The 23,927-nt window shown below is 34.6% G+C and overlaps 2 protein-coding genes across 2 annotated transcripts; one reads left to right on the top strand and one right to left on the bottom strand.

The window, feature by feature from the left end:
- The first annotated feature begins 478 nt into the window (after positions 1–478).
- On the top strand, positions 479–7,440 carry LOC129257850 (macrophage migration inhibitory factor-like). Its single transcript, XM_054896275.2, has 3 exons — positions 479–832; positions 4,647–4,825; positions 5,796–7,440. Exons 1-3 carry the CDS (start codon positions 725–727, stop codon positions 5,923–5,925), a joined length of 417 nt encoding a protein of 138 aa, XP_054752250.1. The 5' UTR covers positions 479–724; the 3' UTR covers positions 5,926–7,440.
- A 101-nt stretch (positions 7,441–7,541) lies between these two features.
- LOC135153517 (voltage-dependent calcium channel subunit alpha-2/delta-3-like) lies at positions 7,542–23,212 on the bottom strand. The gene is made up of 14 exons (XM_064096343.1): positions 22,917–23,212; positions 21,728–21,811; positions 21,128–21,240; positions 20,405–20,488; positions 19,790–19,854; positions 19,178–19,225; positions 18,537–18,599; positions 17,737–17,813; positions 16,424–16,496; positions 15,376–15,428; positions 15,023–15,078; positions 14,136–14,268; positions 12,752–12,947; positions 7,542–11,744 (listed from the first exon to the last, which is right to left on the bottom strand). The coding sequence occupies exons 1-14, from the start codon at positions 23,198–23,200 to the stop codon at positions 11,643–11,645; spliced, it is 1,431 nt and encodes a 476-aa protein (XP_063952413.1). The 5' UTR covers positions 23,201–23,212; the 3' UTR covers positions 7,542–11,642.
- Between the last annotated feature and the right edge of the window lie 715 nt (positions 23,213–23,927).

Below are 23,927 nucleotides of genomic sequence, written 5' to 3'. Positions count from 1 at the left end.
ATTATTGTTGTTATTTTTTATCATCATCATCATCATCACCATGCATTATCATTAATATTAGGGGTATTGTTATTGTAGTTTTGTTTTCTTCTTATGAGTGAACACCGAGTATATTTATTGTTTTGTGGATTTTCTTAGTCTTCGCACACTGATCTTGACCCCGATACCAATTCGAGGGGGTTCGATCGCGACCCTGGACGTTGACATTGACCTCGACGGTCCACGCGTGAACAATACAGCATGGTTAGCTTAATTATAGGATTTAGAAATTTATGATATTCAAGCTTCGTTTATTAAAATCCATTTCATCATCAGGTTGAATAATACAGCCATCGCATCAGTTCAGTAATAAATACGAATGTGCAACGATAACAAAATGGCAAAGAAAGGGTCGATTAGTTCAAAGATTATTTGGATACAACGGAATAACAGTGCTGGAGAGTAATCTTTTGAGGCTGGAGTAGAAGCAACGTGTTTTGTGACGTCACGCATGAATCAGCTGTGACAACACATATGCGATTGTCAAGTTCGCATAAATACACGTATACGTACGTGCATTTCCACTCATACCAATTACACTTGCGAATGCTACAGCTGTACACCCAGTGATTTTCCACTTCGTTTGCGGGAATAAAAACCATCAATTTGACGGTATATTTACCAAATTGTCTCGTCATCTGTTCGGTTATCATACTTCATTTGTGTCTTCAGCTCAAAATACACCATGCCTCTTGCAGTGTTTGTGACGAATGTGGATGTCAGCTCGACGATGGAGGAGATTGCGACAGGACTTTCCCACATACTAGCAGACAGATTGCATAGGGAAGAGGAGGTAGGCCATTTTACATATTTGGTATTCTCACTTGTAAATAAGCGGGCTTTGTCCATGACGTGCTTCCAATTGAATTCATATTTGTACGGGATTTGTACCTACTCATAAATCAAATATGCTTGCATATATTTCATCCTATATTTCATAGACCCTTTTCTTCCTTTTTTTAAACTCTCGGTGCCGTGGGTAGGGGGAAGGGGGGAATCTAATATTCACAATAAAATTCTGATCGCTATTTGTACAAAACAGTCAAAGGGCAAAATATTTTTCTTCAGAGGCATCCAGGGGCGGAAATCTCTCCCAAAAGGTAAGGGGGACACAGGGGCGGATCCAGCCTTCGCCAATAGGGGGGCGGTAATTTGTTTCAGCCATATTTTCCCCGATTGGTAGCTCGAAGACGATTTTTGTTTGTTTCTTTGAAGGGGTAGTCCTCATTAGTCACTTCTTAGCTTTATTCTTATAAATAAATATATAATATCATAATCCTTATATGATGCGAGCGCGAACCGCGAGCTAATTTTTTTGGAAATTTTATGTATTTTTTCCTAAAATTTGAACTGACTCTGGGCAATGTTTGTTATCCTGAAAAAGATGTGTATGCAACTTAATAATTACTACAAACGCAAAGCGCGAGCAGAAATGAACTGATGGAAAAGATACCTGTTAAAGTAGCATTTAACGATCAAATAATGCGAGCGCGAAGCGCGAGCTGATTTTTTTTGGACATGTTCACCTAAAGAATGGAAATTCTAAGCACATTTTGTGACTCAAGCAGAATATATATAAGTAAACAATTAATGTAAGCGCGAAGCGCGAGCGGAAAATTTCGAGATTTAGTCCTATAATATTTACTGAACGAGACACTCTATTCATGTTTTGTAAATCCTGAAAAGGGTGAGTATTAATAATGCGAGCGCAAAGCGCGAGCAGAAAATTTTTACATACGTTTTGAACATGGTACCTGTTGAAAAGGTACCTGTGAAGGACTGCTTGCACTTAGCCATGAAGGCGTTACATATTTCAACGATCAAAAAATGCGAGCGCGAGGCGCGAGCTGAAAAATTTGAACTTTCTAAAGAAAGAATGGAAAATTTTAATCAGTTTTTGAAATCGTGAACATGATAACTATATAATTTAACGATTGATGGTAGCGCGAAGCACGAGCATAATTTTTTTTCGAGATTTAGACCTAAAAATGGGCCACTCTGTTCATGTTTTGTAAATCATCAAAAGGATGAGTAATATGGGGTCTTCCTACATTGATAATGCGATCACAAAGCGCGAGCAGAAAAAAATTGATATTGTGATCTGAAACTGGATAATGATTTAACGGCTTAATTTAAATTAGAGAACAAGTTGAGTATCTGAATAAACATGCGCGAGCGTGTTTCATATTTAGACCTAGAATCTAGGCATTCTAAATACAACTTTAATCATGAAAATCATGAAACTTTGATATTCCGATCTGAAAAAAGAGTCAATTTCAGTTTATATTTCAAGCACTTTGAAGAAAAATTGTAAGGTGGATATGGATCGCACTTAAAAAAGAGCTGATATTATTATTACTTTGAGTTTTGACATAGGACCGGGACATCCTTACGACATGTCATCATATGAAAATGATGACTATATTCCTATTCCTCTTGCTAAGCGCGAGATGAAACAAAAGGGACAATTCAATCATTTAATTAATATCACATTTATTAATGCCTAATGAGGGCGCGAAATCTGATGATATAATGGCATAAAAACTAGACATTTCACTTTTGTGATTATGAATAGGATGCATCAGTTAATACATTTTTAACCATTAATGCGAGCGCAAATCGCGAGCTAAAATTTTTGATAAACTGTCATGAAAAGGGGATTTTAAGTAGTTTTTTCTTGTATAATCTATATTGAAACATTTATATAACTCGCGAATCAAAATGCGAGCGTGCAGCGCGCTAGCTGATACGTCTTGGCAATCAGACCTGAAAAGGGATATTTTGAAAACTTTATGGAATACACGAAAATAATAGGTACCTGATAAATCAAAATTTGCGAGCGCAGCGCAAGTTCAGACCATAAAACTGACATTTTTACAGAGCACTTTTAAAAAACCAAAATTTGACAAGCAAAAAAAAGGTTATCATCGCCAAAGTAAGGTCATCTCGTCCCAAAATACATGTTTTATTTCGATTTATAATGATGTATTTCTTACCATCATAAAAGACCAAAAATAGTAGGGGGGACATTTGATATTGTGTCCCCTCTACTATTTTGAGTAGGGGGGACACGTCCCCCCTGTCCCCCCTTGGATTTCCGCCCATGGAGGCATCCAACCACAACTCCCTCCCTTTGAAATAATTCGTCTGGCAAAGCTACTAATTATTGGTCAATACAAATAATAATCCAAAGACATGCATGGCCGCATACTCCTCTAATTTGTGTTTTGTAAATACAGGCCTCAACTTTAATTCATCAATTCTAGCAGAGCTTCTGATGTGTTTTTGGTTCTTATGTCAACGAATGGGCCGGGGGTTACCTTTCAATAATAGAAATTATTGATGAAACCACTTCAGAGCCTCCAGGGTAGTACTATTATCCCAAGTCGTTATCAGAAATGTATTATTATTCAAAATCCACTATTGATCGATGTTCATGTTTTCTTTTGATGACCTTGTCCTTGACATACATGTAGTCATGCCTTGTTTATCTTTTACAAAAGCCATGCATGTACTTTTTGATTGAACAAAATTAGGCCTATAACAAGGAAAGGAAGCGAATCGTGTATCTGGAGAGAGAGCGTTTAAAGTCCATAATCAAACAAAAAATATTGTTTGTTTTTTTTCATTGTGCCATTGAACAAAATATTGTATTTGGCCAACTCTGTCTATTATTAGCTCATCTAAAAATAAATATACGAAGTTATTTTTTTAAAGAGTCAGCACGAATTATTTACTGGTAGAGTGACTGAAGGGGGTTAGTCCTGAGCGTTTTAAAGCCATTTCAGTTATTCCAGAGAAGTTCTTTATATAAATATTATCAATGTCAATAGTTCACGGTGTCGTTTATCTTTTTAAAGATAAAACATAAACATTGTCGTCCAAGTGTTGCTCTGTCTGTTCTTAATCGATAGACGTGTTTGTGGGTGACATTTGTATCCATGAGATAAGAATTTTATGTAAATACATATATGAAGGGCACAGACGATGTTTCGGACTTGTTCAACAAAATGTTCACTGAATAAATGCAACACATAATAACAATTCAGAGTTCAGTGTTCGTTCAGCTTCCTCGTCATGATATAACTTGGGAAAACGGAAACATGAGTAGGCCTATTGGAGAAAGATTATAGGCCTATCTGATCATTAGTGAGGAGGGGGTGGGCGGGGGAGCGTGGAGGGAATACACCTTACAAGTTACACCGACCCCCCCCCCCTATTCGATTTATGATGGTTAGATTGAATGGTGTAAATTATCTATATAGTTTGTTTGTATGAAAAGACCGATTTTCAGATCAATTGTTTTAATCTTAGTGAAACCTTTTTTTTAAGCAATTTTATATCCTAAATTGACATAAATAGATCCCGACGACATATTTTCATAAAGATGATAAAAGTATATTAATGCGGGTATTTTTCTGTCATTGTAGGGCCTACAATGTTATTTTATGTTTTATGATTTGATTACCAAATATAATGTTGATTTAACCTTGTTCCTTCCAGTGTTAATTACCATTGATTCAAGTCTCATGCATTATTTCATCTATCTATTCAGTCATTGATCAAGATCTCATCAATAATTGTCAACCTTTTGTTTCAATTTGCAGAAGATAACCGTTCACATCCACCCGAATCAGTTCATGCTCCGGGGAGGGTCGACCGACCCGGCCGGGTATGTCTCGCTGTGTACGTCCCGTGGATTCGGGGACGTAGATCATCGAAGAGAAACATCTCAAAAGATCTTGGACTTCATCAAGGAGCACCTTAAACTTAAAAATTCCTCCAGGTGAGTTCGGAAATAGCACTTTTTTTATCGATGGTCTGATTAAGGTTGCCCTGTATCAGGGGCGGATCCAGGATTGTCCAAAGGGGGAGGGGACATTTCGTAGCCAAAAAAGATAAAAAGCCCCCCCCCCAAAAAAAAAAATAATAATAATAATAATAAATAAATAAATAATAAATAAATAAACTGAAATAAATATCTTCACCCCAAATTAATGGTGATTTATGTCAGGAAAAAATGACAAGCAATAAAAATGGGTGTCCTCACTCGCGTATGCACGACAATTTTACAAGCAAAAAATAAATAATAATGGATTATAAACCATCACTTGCGTGTGCACGATGTAATCCCCTAACAAATATGTGTTATGGCTCTCTCAAAAAAGGGGGCACAGGCCGGATGTGCCCCATTGTCGACCTGGATCCGCCACTGTCCTATATTATCTTCAGAAAGATATTGCCTTTCTTTGCTACTCATGATTTAGATATAAGTATGGATTATCTCCATTGCTTATTGACACTTATTCATTGCATTTTTTTTGTTATAGGCCTACTTATAAGTAAAAAAGTATCACCTTATGGGCTCGTAAAACGCCCGGAAATGAATATTTTAAAATCAGTCTCTCACCCCACCCCACCTATGGCAATGTGAAGCTGTAGCTGCAGATATGATATGTGTTAAAAAGAATTTTTAAAATGTGTTACCTTGTGATGTTCAGTGGAGTAACATGATGAACGTCGTGCAAATTTAATTGATCAGAAACAGAAACTTCCCCTTATCATAGTCTGTAATACTCCTCTCCTTTGTCGTTCCATTGTGAAATTACTATGCCAAGTGTAATTTTCGTAATAAAAATACTAGAGTTCTTAATATTATTAATTATTTTTTTTACAATATCTTTTCTCCCCCTTTATTCTCCCTTTCTGCCCCTCCCCCCTTCTCCCGTTATCGTCTGCCCTGCTCTCCAATATAGGTTCATGGTATACATGCACACGATGTCAGCCGATGATATCGGTATCGATGGCGGTCTAGTATCAGATCGGTTTGGTTGCATGGGGCAAGGAGGACCGTTCGATGTCAGATGGCACAAATTGACCAAATAAATATCGACCTTTACGCCTCTTCTCGAACTAAAGTCTTGAGTTTATATCTTTGTTTTCTCAATAAATATGTATAATAATTGTTCTCATTTCCAATTTCTCTCTATCTGTATAAAAACTTTTTCTACTCTTAATTATGTATATTGATAAAAAGTATATTAAATCAGATCATGATGTAAAAATATATCTTATCATTACTGTGGAGCGAGTTTGTAAACGTGCTTTGGCTACAGAGATTTGATTATGAATACAGAATGTCTTGTTCTATATTTTTTTTAAAGAAATCATATATTTGTTTGAAATATTAATCTCCATCGGCTGCTTTTACATGATTGTTATGAGACTTACCACAGTCTATTGTTTTCCATGTCATTTGAAATATGAGTTAATCAGAGAAACTTAAAAATCAGCGTCTTATTTATCTTTGTAAAAAATGAAAAAGCATGTAACGGAGTTTAAAAGAAGGCTTACGTGTAATCACTTATAATTATTTTCGTAATGACCTCGTTTTATTTTAAATGTGTTTTTAGTGACCATATTATTTTGGTTTCATTTTAGAATTGCTTGTTAACAAAAAAAAGGAGAATGACTGATCATTTTTTTTATCAGGGGAACAAAAGAAAAAAGTACAAACTTGAGGCTATTATGATTATCGTTATGTATAAAATTGTGGATTCCGATCTGGCGTCAAACAAACACTTCATTTTGATTATATTTTCTGAGCAAATTATAAAAAAAACATATATCGTTAATAATAAAAGATAATATAATGTATACACTAATTAACCATGTTAATGTTGATGGAGTTCCAATGCAATGTTCAATTTGATGCCTTCTGTTATGTTCTGTTTCTTATTCTCGTTAATGTTATTTATTTGTGTGGCATTGTCTGTTCTTTATGAACGTGTTGTTGGGGATGGCTCCTAAGACACAAGAATGTTTGATTTTTTTTTCTTCGTTCTACATTCTTCATTGTTTTTCTTCATTTATTATTAAAAATTGAATTTTATACAAGAAATAAACAGGAAATAGAATCGTAATTAACAGCTACGGCAATGATAGAATCATTGATTTTTCAAATTGACTGAGAGTGGTTTTTTGCTAATTAACATTTGTTCCAAAAACACTGTCGTATGTTTTGAGGCAATTTGCGGAGACCTAGCCTTTAGAACATATTCATTTCTTATTTGATGGCCTTGCTATTGTTACTTTTGTTATTGGCCTTGTTTTTAAAAAAGACTTATGGACCATAGGTCCACGTATAAACCTATATAGTCGGGACCGCGACCGGCCCATACTTGCCGACGACCAAGTTGACTAATGTATGTATTGATATGAGTGGTTGTATTGTTTTATTATTTATTTTCCTTTTTCAGTCCATCTGAAGACATATCATCACGATTTTAAATAAATCTCATTTCGTATGATGTATTTCTTTTACTTATTAACGTTTTATGTGCATTTCTTGTCCTTTATTGTGCAAATATTTCCATTAAATGTATTTTTAAAACATTCGAATTCCCGTTTCATTCATGTCATTTGTCTTTCTTTTTAACCTGTGTAGAAACAGTTTTTCGAATACACATCACATCAAACATAATGAATCTTAGACAAAAGCTAGCAATCTTTCAGCAAATTTACTAATGTCCTCTTAAATATAAAAACTTGGTAATATATAATTCAACAATTGCAACACTTGTGAATGTAGATTTAGTTACATTACAATACAATACACAATTTGAACATGATTGCGAACATACAGTACTTCAACAAAGAAGTGCTATATTGACTCTCAATATAATATAGTACTTCAACAAAGAAGTACTATATTGACTCAATAGAATATAATAGTATACGGATTACAATATTGGGGGTATAAGAACAGGAATATTCTAAACAGAGTAGAGCATCAATGGGATATTAATGTGAACGCTTGCTATCCCATAAGGCATTTTTGCTGATTTTTCTACATTCATGCATAACATTAAAAAACAAATGTTTCATGAGTATCTGAAAACATGTCAGACCTAGCACCAAATCTGCTGACTGGACTCTTAGCATGGCAGTTAAATAACAATGTTTATGGAATTTTTTATGTTAGTTCCCAAAGAAAAATATAATTTGACTCGTCAAAATAAAGTAATGGCAAAAGTTTGAAAGTCCAGGGCCCCGTTGCATAAAAGTTACCATTATGGTACTTTGCCATCCAATGGTATAACTTCCATCGAATCCTCGATTCTGATTGGCTGTTGACCGTCTTTACCATGGTAGTTACCATTGGATGGCAAAGTTACCATAGTCGTTACTTTAATGCAATGGGATACAGGTTTACTTTAAAGAAAAAAATGATTTGAATTATTGTATAGGAAAATTAGAATATAAAATGAGAAATTTATGGCATTATAAAGTTTTGCTTTCAGAAAGCAGTACAGCACGGCGTTTTGCAACTGAAAACGCCGATGACTTCAAGCACAATTACCGTTTTAGAAAGTATAATTATGAATTGAATTGAAAATGCTATATTTATTTTTTCGCCTTCAATGTAATATAATGACTGTGCTATTCCTTGAATATGTGCTGTATTGCCGTTAAAATACAAAGTAAAATATCGATTAAGAGCCATGCATAATTCGAAATAACAATTTTTTCAATTTTTTCAAGTAAGTCACCTACATACACAATTTTTACATAACAATTGATCGGAAGCACACATATAAACAAAATATAGTATGTAATTTATATAAAACATTCAACGGAAGAGAACATGTATACAACTTCCTGTCAAAGAATCAAATTCCTATTTTCCCATGCTTTTCAGCGGCCGCGGAACAGGAGGGGAGGTGGTGCACTTCAGCCCCATCCCACGCATTTTTTTTTCAGTAACCACGTACAAAAATGTGAAAATGATCACCGAATTAGGATTTCAGCCCCCCCCCCCTTCCAAATACATTTTTGGCTCTAATTCGTTCCGCGATCCCTGCCTTTTGAATTATTGTTCAAATAGTTTATTTATTAAAAAGAAAAGAAAATAATATCGGCGTTGTTCTAGCTCTCAAGAAAAAATGAAAACGAAGCGTCACTGACAGAGTACGGTGATTCGGTATGATGTTGGAAGCCCCGGACTCAGAGCACCACTATAAAAAAAAAGTACCCTAAAAATAAACCAAAATGCTCTGAAAGTACATTTTTCAAATATCAAAGATAACAACGATGGGCCGATATTTTGAATATTGTTAAATGTATGTAATGAATGTCACAGTACTTTTATTTCATTTGTGAAGTGGCCTGGTCTTGTGCACGCAGACTGCGCACAGCAGGCAAACTTTGTGCTTTAAATTTGGAGCATATATATGTACATCTCTCCGGTTGAACACGCCATTCACCAAAGACAAAGATCGGTAGATCGGGAATTTGAACTTTCTACGTTTTGAACTGGGTTAAACAGAATAAAAGCTGTTAAAACAAGGGTTATCTTTATCCCCCCCCCAAAAAAAAAAAAAAATGGGGGAAAGGAAGATAAAGAGAGCTATGATTGGAGTGAGGGAAGAGTTTGGATACAGATATGTTTAGAGCATTCTACATTCCTGATTTGCTTATCCATCCCATTATGAAAAAATAAATGAAAAAAAGGGACAAGTATATAAACGGCCGTCTCTTTTCCAAACTTTTCACAATTGATTTTTTTATTTCCCTATTGTTTTTATCCGTAAACATATAATTGGCTCGACCATTCCTTTGCCTCCCTACCCCCTTGTAGTGCCGCGCATGGATGTGGAATAAAAATTTTTACGGCTTTGATTCAAATGTCTAACCGGCGTCAAAACATATTCACTGGCTAAAAGTATCCACGTTGCCGTTCACCAAACTTCATTTTCCAAATACTTTTGTCAACGACAAATAATCTTTAAATGTTAATGGTACCCCAATGTATATTAAACGAATATATATTTATTTATTTCAAACTGAATAGGCTACTCTGGATAAATATTTGCAATAAATAATTAAATGAATAAAATTTATAAATCTGGAGGAATAACAGAAACTACACTTTGCAGGTGTTCGTAATTTCGCTTCGATTTGACAAGTTTGAGGTGTAACAAAAAAACGCACTTCATTGCTTGAAAGACACTCTGCAGCTTATATTACAAAAATAAAATCAGAAAAAAAGAAATTAGACGCTTTTCTGTATGAACACTTCCTTTGTGTTTCCACATTTTCTATGACCTGCTTTCTGAATAAATCACCTTTACAAAATACATTCATCATTACTCAGCATAAAAGAGGCATAACGTTATACAATTCTTTAATATTGAAAAGGCACAAACTGTGAAAAGCAATATCAAAATATCAAATTCAAATCAATAAGCATAATAAATCCTTTTTTATTTGCAAATATACTGTTTAATCAATAAATCACAAGTTGAATACTTCATAAAAATGATGCTTTCCAGCGCAATCCAATGGCGTAGCAAGGGTACCATCGGGGCACAATTCCCCTTCTTTCACAAAGCAGAACTCGAAAGAATAACAGAGAAATGTTATTTTAATGATTAGTCCATGTATTTCTATTACAATTGTTTGATTTGTCATTTCATCTTGAAAACCTGTACTAAATGGCTAGTTCATATAGGCCTATCTATTCCATTTTTGCAATCTTATTCCCATGGACGCTCTTTGGGAGGGGGGGTGAATAAACATAAGAAATATATCCCCTTTGCATGTAAATTCTCCCCAAGGAGGGAAGGGACGGAGGGGGGGTGGCATTTCCCATTGTTGGTGAATGAAATTTAGATTTTCCATGGAATGTGCCCCTAGTCCCTGGTATAGTCGCCCATAGGTTTACTAATATGATTTGATATCTGTATCATAATTGTTTGGTTAACCCACAATGCAATAAATCAATAAATGAATCACCAATCATTATAGAATATTGATAATTATAATGATGATATTCCTCGCTTGTCAGCGAGTAAAGCGCTCGAGTTATTGGAACGACTTTGTCTAACCACTCAACAGATATAAACCATTCATCGGATCCTAGCTTGTTCGCACATAATGTATGCACCATCTCCACTCCCTGGGGAGCATTGTAACAAAAGATTACATATTCCATTGCTCGGCGTTAAATATGCCGGGTTCCCATTGAACAAGATATCATCATCACAGTGGAAATAATCATAAATGTAACATTCCGAATTCTTCGCATTTTGTAAAAAAAAAATGAAATAAAGAAAAAGGTAAAGAACGCTGCATCCTTTCCGATTTTCCTCTGTACAGCAAAAATTACTGCAAGCTGACAATCCGGACACTATTTCAACTGTCCATTAAATTGCACGAGAAAATTCCAGCGCAGTTGTAGTTAATGTCCTCGCTATGGAAATAAAGAATAACTATTATCCGTTTATCTCCTTATCCTCGCATAATCAAATTGGAGCAGTACACGTTATTTATACTTGTATCATCCAATCGAATAGTCAGTTTGATATAGCGCCTTTTCCTTTCGGTTACAAAGTGCTGCACACACACTACTCCATGTTTGGGCCACTAGAACAATAATAACAATAATAACACCTCAGAATGAATCATTCGTCATTCTGTTGAAAAAGTAAAATCCTTCAGAGTCATTTGCACCATGAATGAAAAAAGTTGCACACACTTAAAATGAAGAGAGAAAAAAAACGATGGCAAAGTTTCAATTTGATTTTAATGTCGTCTTTTCATCAATAATGATGGCGCCACCAAGCGGTCAAAACGAGGCCAATGAGAATGAGGCAAGTGGAAGGTCGGGAAGCAATGCCACGCCCACATTCTGATGAATCCTCCTGTAATGTTATGGAAAACAAATGGAAAAAAAAAACAATTACTCAAGATAAAAAGGGAAATGGGGCAACTAATCACTTTACAAAATGCTCCCTCTTTAAGAAATAATGAATGTGAAAAGAAAGTGTTATTCTTTACTCATCTTAGTGTGTTATTTGGGGATCCTTGATTACAGACTTCACAGAGAAGCAAAGAATGACTTTTATTTATAATTTAACCCAATTCCACTCCTTTATAACGAGTAAACAAGCTCAAACATTTTAAGAAGAATTTTGTTACGATCCATGAAACATTACCAAAATTACAAGGGCAGATTGCTTGAAGTTTAACATGCAATCAATTGTTACAATTCATATAATCTATTTTTAAAAAAGGTTATACTGTGGAGATATGAAGAAAGAAAAAACATTCAAAGGATTAAAGGGTCATCATTTCTTAACGAAACATCATGTAATCATTCTGCATTTTTGACAGCCCCCCCCCCCCAAAAAAAAAAATAATAATCTAAAATGGACCCTTTATATAGATTTAGAATTAAAAGCATTGTGATGGGGCTTTTCATCTACTTTCAATGCAACTTGTGAATGAACATGGGTTGACCCCAAAGGCTATTGTCAGAGTTCACTCAAGCCTTTTACCATTCTCTTTGGGAAGTCTTGTTGGGGACCCCGATAAAAGGGATTTGTTCTAAAGAAGTGAACTGAGAATTTGGAGGGAAAAGGCAGTAACTATGGAGACTGGAGGGAACAAATTTTGGTACTTCCTCAGCTTTTAGCTGAACTACATATTGGACATTGTTCACGTGAGTCATATGCCTTTTCTTATCATGTTTTGTTATATTTCTCTCAATTTCTTTGTCATTTTACATTGAAATAGACGTCATAAGGACTATACTGAGGATTGTGCAATATTCATTTAAGTAGACGTCTTGTATAAATGTGTAATTTGGGAGCCTCTTTTATTAGTAATGATCAATAACGATGTACAAAAAAAAACAATGAATACAAACATTTGGATCGTAGTTGAAGCACGTATCGGGTCTCCGTCTCGTTTTGAACTGTCGTAGTCTTTGGCACCAGGCTGTTTCATTGTAAATCACTTCTTCGGGGTCCAGTTGAATGCTGTTTCTCGCATTGCAGGAACAATCTCTGTCCTGGATGACTAGAAGGAGGTTAGAATAAGGCACTGGCTGCACACCGAAAGACCTGAGCGAGAGAGAGGAAGAGAAAAGTGAGAAAGTGATTATTAGTCTGCAGGCGCATATCCTGATTGAACAATTGATCAACAAGTGGGTCTCGATGCAAAGACTAGCACATATAAAACTTGCTGTTTCAGTTGAGAGGGGGCCGGCCATCAGTACACAGGGCGTAATAGGCTGCACATTCAGACCCTGAAGGCTTTGCACAACAGACTATAGTGGTTGTTCGTGATGATTAGGTTCTTTTCAAGTAAGAATACAAAATTACTATGCCCAAATTTCATGGCCATTTTTTTTTTTCAGTCAGGGGCAGAGATGCACCTATATAGCTATCTTACTCCAGCTATATAGGTCATGACTCATTGGTGATAAAGCTATGTATTCCTTACTAGAAGATATCCGATTCAAAATCACATTGATAACTTATGACAAACAGTGCCAGTTCCCTGAGGCATACAGCGCACAAACTTGAAAGGGGGCACAACGAGGTTTTTTTCAAAATGGGAATCTAATTTTCAATACCACATTTCACAAATTTTCTTTTCATTTTCTCTTTCTTTTTTCTTGGTCATAAACCTTTGGGGGTCAAATGCCCGAAGCACCCACATCTATATGGCAGTGGAATTAGGCCAACCAGTATATACTTTTTTCAATTCTATTAGTATGCATCTGAGAAGGTGAAATAAAATCAACATTAAGAAACCTCTAGATTTAAGGTACGGTACTTTACTTTAAAAACGCCCCCAGTCGATGAAAAACCATTCAACCCCCCCCCCCCCTCACACACACACACACACACCTATTCAATTCAATTCAATTCAATTCAATCATGGTTTATTTCGTATAAAAACAATACATGTTACACAGCCAGAAGGCTGAAGTTAGCATGTTTACAATAAAATGTTCACAAGTCATGGATAAAAGCAACAATTACAATTTAAACATGTACTGTAATGTACATAGATAATAAATAATTTTTAAAGAGCAAGTGTACATAAAAATTCATTAAATATAATACAATAGAATGGAAAAGAAACTATGTAAATACAATATTAAAAGTGATGAATATTAGACAATTAAAAATTCAAATATCAATTGGATTGAAATGGAGACTAAAACAATGGCAAAGATTTGAGTTGACTTCAAGGGTATGAAAGTAGAAATTTATTTAGAATTTAGTAAATGTCATACTCACTTGGTGCAGTCGGTACAAGAAGCTTGGAAGGACCCATACAGCTGACCTCCCACGATGTTACCAGATTTATTTGCGACATAGAATGTATACTCGTGTTCACACGGTTCAAACCATACTCTCTCAGCTAAGGTATCTGTAAGAACACAATAAGAATAGTTATTTACTATAACCTAGCAAACTACAACTAAATAATGATATATATATATATATATATATATATAAATAAATAATTGTTGAAATAAAGTACCAATATATAACTTCGTCAAGTTATTTTGATTTTTATTGTAAATGAAAAAGAATCATGTTCAACTTGAGATTTATCTATAGTGTGTTTGCATTTTTTTAAATAATTCTATTCATAGATATTTTTTGAAGATTCTGATTTGTATCACTATTCTCTTTGTGAGTATAAAATAAATGTGTAATGATTGACTAAAAAACTTATTCAGAAAGTTTACTTCTGGAATAATCAAGCTAAAATGTTTATGTATGAATTATGAATCAATTATTTCATGTTATACATTGATTTCACATGTTATATATGAGGAAGAAATAAAATATATTGTAAAAAAAAACTATACTCTGATAGGTTTTCTTATATACTTGTTTTTCTTTTAGGCCATTATGTATGTTAATACATCAGAGATGACACAAAAATTATGAATTAGATTCAATTCACATTAATTATCATAAATTAAAACTGAGGCATTGTTACTTTTTTGTTTATACTTTGTTTGCCACAATCTAACATAAATATGTGTAAATCAGGAAAAAAAAGTTTTATCCGTCTACAGTTCAAGAAGTTTTGTCAACCGTGTTAAGATTTGTTCGATATTAAAAGAATGAATGAAATCAGTATTTGAATAGGATTTATGTGAAAAATTTACCTCCAGGTAATAATGTTGATATCAGCCAATCGTACACACTTGCGTGGCTTAGGAAGCTGATGAAGAAATGCAATAATAAATCATATTTAGACATATATTCAAATACTAAATAAAATACAATCAACACATATGAATTGCACACACACCCTCACACACCAAAACACAACCACGAGTATTCGGAAAGCATGGACGGGGGTGAATATAGGCTTGAATTATGAAATGAATTTAATTATTTTCTTATATTTACATAGCTTTCATTTATTTTTTTATAGAAGATCAGCGCATTTTAGAATTTATGATGTAAATCTAAAAGCTGACTAATGAGAGAATCAAGAATAAAATAATATACTTACACTATGAATTGATTGGCCAGCCAAGTGAAAATTGACATGATATTAGATAATGTCTGCAAACGAGATAAAACATGACATCATCAGTAATATGTATAGAATCCTGATCAGGTGGAGAGGGGGTGGAGAGACAGACTGTGAATGACAATTAATAGCAAACATTAGAAGAATGCGCAGCTTGGGGCACAGCTTCATTTTAATCATTCAGCTGCCCCAACATTCCATCCATTTTCTTTCCACTTGAAAGATTACATGTACAATCCTTGAATGAAGTGCATGGTGAGATCTCTATCTTAATACAGTACACAGAAGAAGAAAGCCTCTAATAAACTAATTTTAAAACAGATCAAAACAGCGACAGAATTGCCCAATCTCGGTCTAGTTGAATCTATGGCACATCATAACGTGACACTTCAAAAATCAACACTCATCCAATAATAAAAATATAGATAATCTATACATCTTGGTGACGTTAGAAAAGGTTGCCCAAGCTGCCTCTCAGTGATAATTCTACATGCATATGGATAGGAGTTTTAAAAACATACGGTCGGAGTTCTTTTTTTCGTTGTTTCTTTTCGTGTTTATGAATTATACCCCGCTTACATTTGGTTTTACGATCGTCGTAGGGTGCCTTTAGGATGATCGTATCCTGCAAATCGTACGATCTCATTACTAGGGTGGCATACGATGACAGTACGATGCTCGTACGGATTCACGATCATCACAGGGTCTATGAATTTGTTAAGCGGGGAGTTTCACAAAATTTTCCAAGTTAATTACATCGTAGGGTCATCGTACGATCAGCACACGGACATCGTACAATATATGAGCATCGTGCGATCAGCCCGGATACATCGTAAGATCTCCGTATGGCCTCTCAGTCTGAATGGCTTAGTATGTGGCTATCTGATACCAAACACAAAAATTCGTACGATGTCCTCCTGGATATGCTCATCCCATTACTATTTTCATTTGAAATGTAGATAGGTGATAAATATTTCTACTTCTTATCATATTTTTTCAAGTAAAAGGCGTTATATGCTAGACTCACGTTATGAAGTGTTGGTGCGGCGCTTACAGTGAAATTACGCTGACACATCCCTTGGTAATCTACTACTGTTATTCTGAAGGGGGAAAAAAGACGTAAGAAAACAAATTCATAAAAATCTTTTGGATACATTTCTAAGGAACTGTGAAGAAATTGAGAATCTTATTATTAATAATCGTAAATAAACCTTTGGTGCATAATTATCAATGACACATGAAGTCTTTGAAACCGGGCTTTGAAATGATAAAGAAATAAAGTGATATGCACATAGTGTCTGTGTAAGAAAAGACCAAAGTTAAACCAACGCCAAGTTGATTTGTATAAATAAAGACAAACTGAATCAGTATTTCGCTGAAAATTTCCTTAAAAATTGGATGTGACATAAAAAAGTCGTGACATTTAAAATTTTCAATTAATTTCACAAAACAACTGTATTCCCTATTTACAGCAAAGGCAGTATGCCACTATAGGGAACTGATTGTTTCCCCGACTCATTATTTTTCTATTTTTTTTTTATTTCATTACATAAAATATGAAATACATGTATTTCGGATTTTCTCAATATAATAAAGATTTTTTGGGTAGTTAAGGTTAAAAAGCTTAGGGAACTTTATTGTTTACCAATGCAGGGGGAAGTGTTATCGTAGAAGACAAAATTACGAATGGTGCACGCCAATTCATATCAAATATAAATGTTGATGTCATTTATTTTCATATTTCTCGTTTGACATTTTTTGACATTATAAAAAAGAAAGCTACAACAATACAATATATACAACTACAAACTAATGGAAAGTAATAAAGTTTTAAATTAATTTAAGTAAAAAAAAATATGATGGGATCTACATAAAAGCAAGCTTGTAGAATTGTGGGCTCCTGTGAAATAAATCTTAAGTAATAACAAATGGTGAAAACAGGATAAGTATGAGATAAGAATAAGGATGAGATAAGCAAGAATTTTTTCCACACTGTGCTGCACTCGACCCAGGTAAGGTAAATGGGTACCGGCAGGAAGTAATTCCTCCAAAAAAAAAACTGTGTACACAAAAATCGGTAGACTAGCTTAGCCGGGGTAATATAGGAGCGCATTGAGCACCTAGCAAGGTGGATACGTGAGCTATACAAATCCTATATTATTATTATTTATTTATTTATAAGATTTTATGACCTTATAGGTTGAAATTTAAATTATTTTAAATAATGATTCATTGTATATTAGATGAATGAGGGAGACCAGAATCTCTCTCTCAAATAATCATGATATTCAAGAGCGCGGGGTTCCAGATTTATTGAGATGGGATGGAAATCGAACTTACTCTTGGAATATGTTGTCGCTGACAAGTTTGTCAAATAATCGCAAGTTCTGTGAATACATGGCGAAATGTGTCCCCACCTGCATAATGAAAAAAATATATATATAAATAGGTATTCATTATCAATAGTTAATAGTCCAAATGATAAATATGAGTAGTTTTTAAGTTCACAAGTTCAATATCCCTAGTTTATAAATAATGAAGATGTTTAACATAATATGTAATGCCCAAGATCAATATCATTTGTTCAAAGTTCTACAAATAAATCTATTTTCTATCAATAGTTTTAGTTTTCACTAACAATAATGTATTTCTATATTCAATAAAAATTGACAAATAAAAAAATAATGTAGTAGTTCAATATCAATAATCGAATAGTTCATAAATAATATCTGTTCAGTAAATGAAACTCACTAAAACTGCGTGTTTCATGTAAAATCTAAATTCCTTAGATTAAGGGATGAATCCAAGATTAGACCTTAAACAATGTCAATCCAATAAATCAATCTGTCTTGTATATTATCTATTTCTTTGTTCTTCCATATTCATTTTAGGAAATTTGGAGTGCTGCATTAGTTTTTTTTTTATTAATGTGAATTCACCACACTGTACCGCTCACAGATGAAATTGTATGATGGAAATTGCATGAATATGAGACTTGTAAAATAAAGTGTATGATTTCCTTTTAATTAATTACCAGCTTATAAAATTGTATGTATATCACAATAAATTCAATGAAAAGAGGACAATTTTCCCCATTATCAAAAGTGTAGGGATGATAATACATGGCAGAATATAGTTACCTGTCCCTCGTCCTTCGAAACGACGATGTATCCATTATTATCGATAAGGAAGCATTCTACACTCTGCATAAAAAATAATATTTGATCAAAAAGAGACAGATGATATTAGGTACAACAATAAATGACCACTAAGAAATTACAATTCATTACATATTTCAATATTCGATTACACGTCTGTAAGACAGTGAAATATACTATCGACCTAGCATAGCATGTGAAATGTACAGTTAATCCACACTTGTCCACGGCCCTGGGAAATGTGGGGATATTGCAGAGATGATTTTGGGAGCAACACCCCCCCCCCACACACACACACACACACACACACACCCACATACTTTTTTGCTTGTCATTAAAAAAATAATAATTTGGGAGTGAAAACCCTGTTTTAAACAAACCAACACCCTCTCTTTAGAATTGCAGTAAAAGTGCGGTAAAATTATACCAATACACGTTTTCTCAATAACATCAGTATCTCTGTATCTTAGCTCCATCAGCAAGATACAGACAGGAGTATAGGGATACATTGCAAGAGAAAAAATATCATCATGACATCTGTTTGCATAATCTAGCACGGAAGAGATGAATATAAATACTCATGATAATGATACAAACAAGTTATAAGAGACTACTATTCTTACGTCATTATAACACGACGGTGTGCAGTCATAGCCACAGTCTTCGTCATACTGCAAACAAATTAAGAAATAGATAATTTATCATATTATTATACAAAATATGACAACAAAATTCAGAGTACAGAAACGATTCTGAAATAAGGCAGTTTAGGAGGAGGCGCTATAGCTCAGTCGGTAGAGCGGGGGATTCGTATTCCGGTGACCCAGGTTCGATTCCCACTTGGTGCGCTAGTGCCCTTGGTAAGGCATTAATCCTAAGTACCAGGTCCTTCGGAGAGGACCTTAAGCCGTCGGTCCTCTGGTTGCTTGCTTACAAGCATTTATATGTTTTCTTAGTAATCAGGTAAAAAATCACCACCAATCAATCAAACCAATCAATTAGAAAAGTTACACGAATTAAGATTATGCAGATCGTAAAACCGTAATCAAAACGAAGCAATGTTTACTAGAAAATTACAAGAAAGGTATTTAGGAATACTTGAAAAAGTTCAAGAAAAATGAAAAGATGCATTTAATACAAATTTAGAACAAAAAATCCTTTTATAAATCATCGATCATCTATAAAGAATAAAGAACATATGTAAAAAAGGAAAACAAGAGTGGCTTTTTTTTTACCTGATAGCTTGTTATGTTGAAAAATAATTCTTTTAAGGCACTTCCAAGAAACTGGTAGCCGGCAGCTAAGGAAAAAAAATAGAAAAAATTGAAAACGAAGTAGCAGATTTAAGTCTTTTTACATCTCCTTGGATATTGCCGCCCCGCCCCCACCCCCCCCCCCCCCCTCACACACAGTCATTCCACATACCTAGATAATAAATTATCTAGGTTTAAATTTTTAATGGTCAATAAATTGAAATTGAAATATCAATCCACAAGGATTTTGTTAACAGATGTATACAGAATAGTTCCCCCCCCCCCTAAAAAAAAAAAAATCTATATAAGGTTGTTTTAAGGCAATGGCAATCACAATTTAATAGAATGAAAGAGAAATAAAACAAGAACAATACTTAACATTCTATTAAAAAGATTTTCTAGCACTTGGGGACTATTGCTGGAATGCTCCCAACTAGTGGAGAAAGGGCATACATTGTGTAGGATGTGGGCAAGTAAGAATCCGCTTTAAAAATTCCAATTGATTAAGCACTACATAAAAAAAATATCATAACTATCATTCTTATTACTAAACTTGTTATTCGGGTGGATTTGAGATTTACTACATCAAAGCCTTACCAGCTGTTACAAAGGAGGAACCGTCTTTATTCACGTGTATTGCTGTGCTCGCAGTCACTAAGGGATCACTGTAAAACATATAATCTGTTGATAAATAAAAATGGAATGAAAATGCAGTCTTATCCATGGTTCATTGCATTTCTTAAAACAAATAACACATTGACATGAATATCTAATTATCTACCTAGGAAAAAAGCGCCCAGGGCAAACCTCGAGAATTATGCACTTTTCTAAATTTTGTGCTAGCGGCCGTGAAACTGCACCCCTTTTAAGCTTTGATACTGGCTACTGCTTCTTCGACAGATTAATTTTAGATTAGTGGTTTTTTTTTTATTTCTTTCCCCTTATATCTTTTTTTTTCTTTTCTTAAAAAAAAATTGCTTGCTTTTTTGCGTCCGTAAAAATGGCACCGAGGCCCCCCTCGCTCGAGATACGCCACTAAAGAGAATGGCGCAAATAATGAAAGAAATATTTCATTCATTAAATTAAAACGCACACACAAATACAACATGACGAAAGGAAGAGATATTCATGTAGAGTGGTCTATTTAATTAACGGTGATCAATGAAATTCGAAACATATCGTTGAGAAAACATTTCATAAAATAGCTTATAAACTTGTCAATAGCAATATGATTGAGCAAGAAATTAAAAGTAGATTAATAGTAATTAATAGGATGTATATGTGGTATATCTTCTGGATACAAAGCTTATTTTTACATACCCGAATCCGTATCGAATGGGACAGAATAAATAAATCCCTCGTTGATTTCATCTACCGGTCGTCTGAAGTAATCCTCCTCGATGGTGTTTTGCTGATCTTTGCTTGAGAAATCCCTGACAGAAACATTATCATTTGAGAAGAATTTTACTTCTAACGGACAAACAAACAAAGAAATTAAGAAAGTACATATATATTTTGAAAGTATATAGTGTATTAGAATAGCAGAGAAAAATGGAAATGGGCCTACTATTTGTTTTGCATGAATTACTTACTTAATTGATCTTCCAAACTCTATCTGCGTAAATAACTGAAGTCGTCAAATTGATTTCGAAAAAATAAGAAAAGAAAACGAAAACACACCAAAGTTGGTTAAGGCGACTCTTTAGTCACTGATAAAATAACTTTGTTAGATTAAAAGGGTTTTCCTCAAAACCTAATATTTCTAATTACTTAAGAAGGTGTTTTTCGTGAAACCATATAATTTTTATTTACAAGTTTGCATCATTCTAAAGAAAAGTTTGTGCCAGTTAACCACTTTAAGCCACATTTATACTTTTTATAAAATTCAGATTAAAGTGCAAAAAAAGCTGTAAAACTTACGGAAACATGTAGTCCATATTTGGGTTGTGGTATATCCGAGTTAGTCCTCCGTATGTACCAAGAAATGACAAAACCACACCATCCCTGAATAAATATCAAGTTAATACATGAAATAGAATTTGTCTAATGTTTATGATATCACACAGCAAAAACTGTGGTGTTAACCGGTGTACATAGAAGACCACACCAGTTATTTTACACCGGTGTTAAATTGGTGGTGTTAGTTTTACACCTATAGGTGTTATTACAACACCTATGGTTGTTACATTTACACTCTTTGGTGTTATGTTCAATCTCTAGGGGGGTATTTTAACACCTCAGGGTGTGGTCCTCTATTAACACCAATTGGTGTCAGTTTTAACACCACAGTTTTTACAGTGGCATGAACATGTTCCAGTCGTGCGTAAAGTCGTTTTTATACGAACAGCTTCATGATGCACCCGCCAGAATCAGCAGTAGATATGAACTAAGAACCTGTCCATGTGAGATATTTTTTTTTGGGGGGTAGACAAGTTTTTTGTCAAATCATATACCTCTACACTCTAAAAAAAATATTGGGTAAAAATGCTCCATAAACTTGGGCCCGTTGCATAAAACTTTTTACCTGAGAAAACTCAGGTTGTTTATACCGGAGTTTTTGCCCTGTGTTAAAGTCAATGGCAGAAATCAGACTAACCTTAGTTTCCAGTTTTTTACCAGAGTTTTCTCAGGTAAAGAGTTTTATGCAACAGGCCCAAGGTAATTATGTGTCCAACCAACATTGGGCATTTCTTTAGGGCAATTTTCTTTATCCAGTGTGATGAGAATTTTGCCCATTCGAAAGTAATTGCTGCTTGTCCTTACGGGATTATGCTTCCCGCATGGGAAAAATAATGCCCCAAATAGAATAAAATTGGTTGGACACATAATTACCCTCGTGCTGGTTAATATTTTACCCTAAATTTTTTACAGTGTAAGTCCGCAATGAGGTAGTATCGGACATTAATAATTAAATAATCACGTTTCAACCAACTATTGATGCCCCCCCCCCCCCACCAAAAAAAAAAGAAAGAGAGAGACTTTATTCATTATTTCTCTACAGATCATTTAATTAAATACAAAATGCATACAATATTATAAACGTATAGAAAACAAAATTTTAATAATGCATTTTCATAGTGCGTTCTAACCCAAACTGACATGATGATACCTTTTAGGGTCGAGGTGGGGGAAATCCACGTAAGGGACGTTCTCCGTCGTACCAAAGAGGGAGGTGGTGTACCGCATGTTGGGCGGCTCCGTGGGGTGGGTGCCGCTGTCTCCCGTGGTGAGGATATCTGTTTCCTCGGCCGAATCTTGGGTCTGGTTGTGGGGCGTGGCCGTCGTGTACCCCCGTCCCCCGGGGGAGCAGTACTCGTCGATCTGCGCCAGGATGTCCTGGATGTTGGAGAATATCTCCTGTTCCGTTTCGTTGGTCGGGAGGGTGGTGAACATGGTCGTGTCTACAGTGCTGTGTTTGATAAATTTAAGGAAGAATTGTTGGTATATCAGGAGGGTGTTTCATAAAGCTGTTTGTAAGATACAAATGACTTTACGCACGACTGGTGATCCTTTCTTGTGCTATGTGATATCCCTATAGAATTGATTTATGACCTAAGAACATGTTCCAGTCGTGCGTAAAGTTGTGCGTAACTTTAAGAACAGCTTTCTGAAACACCCACCTGATTGATAAAAGTAAGATGAGATTCATCTGGGTGAAGGATCAAATATACTCTCAAAATCAAGTCCCTTTATTTTGAGCACATGCGGTTTAATTTTGCGAAACCGGTATTGAAATAAAATCTTAATCCATAGTAGGTTTACTTTTACAATAGGGTTAACTTTGACTTGAATGAAACAAAAAAAGACCGCTTTGCATCACATTCTTTTAGTCCGGGTTATAATTGAGCAAGGTGCCACAAGAAAAAGGAGAAATTTTCATATAGTGCTTCTAGACCAGTTTTTTACGCTGAATATGAATATATGAGGTAACCAGGCTGTATCCTGAAAATTAACCCGTGAGGGCGCTTTTTTCAAAATGGCCGCCAAATTTTCAGAACATTTGAATTTTCGTACATAGATTTTGACATAAATATTCCATTGCCACAAAATTAGTGTCATATGAAAAACAAATAAATTTTCTACAATTTGGTACTATTTATAGGGGATAAGTAGGTCATTT

The sequence above is a fragment of the Lytechinus pictus genome, chromosome 3, assembly GCF_037042905.1.
Source record: "Lytechinus pictus isolate F3 Inbred chromosome 3, Lp3.0, whole genome shotgun sequence".
NCBI classification, from domain to species: Eukaryota; Metazoa; Echinodermata; class Echinoidea; order Temnopleuroida; family Toxopneustidae; genus Lytechinus; species Lytechinus pictus.
This window is presented reverse-complemented; position numbering and strand designations above follow the sequence as displayed.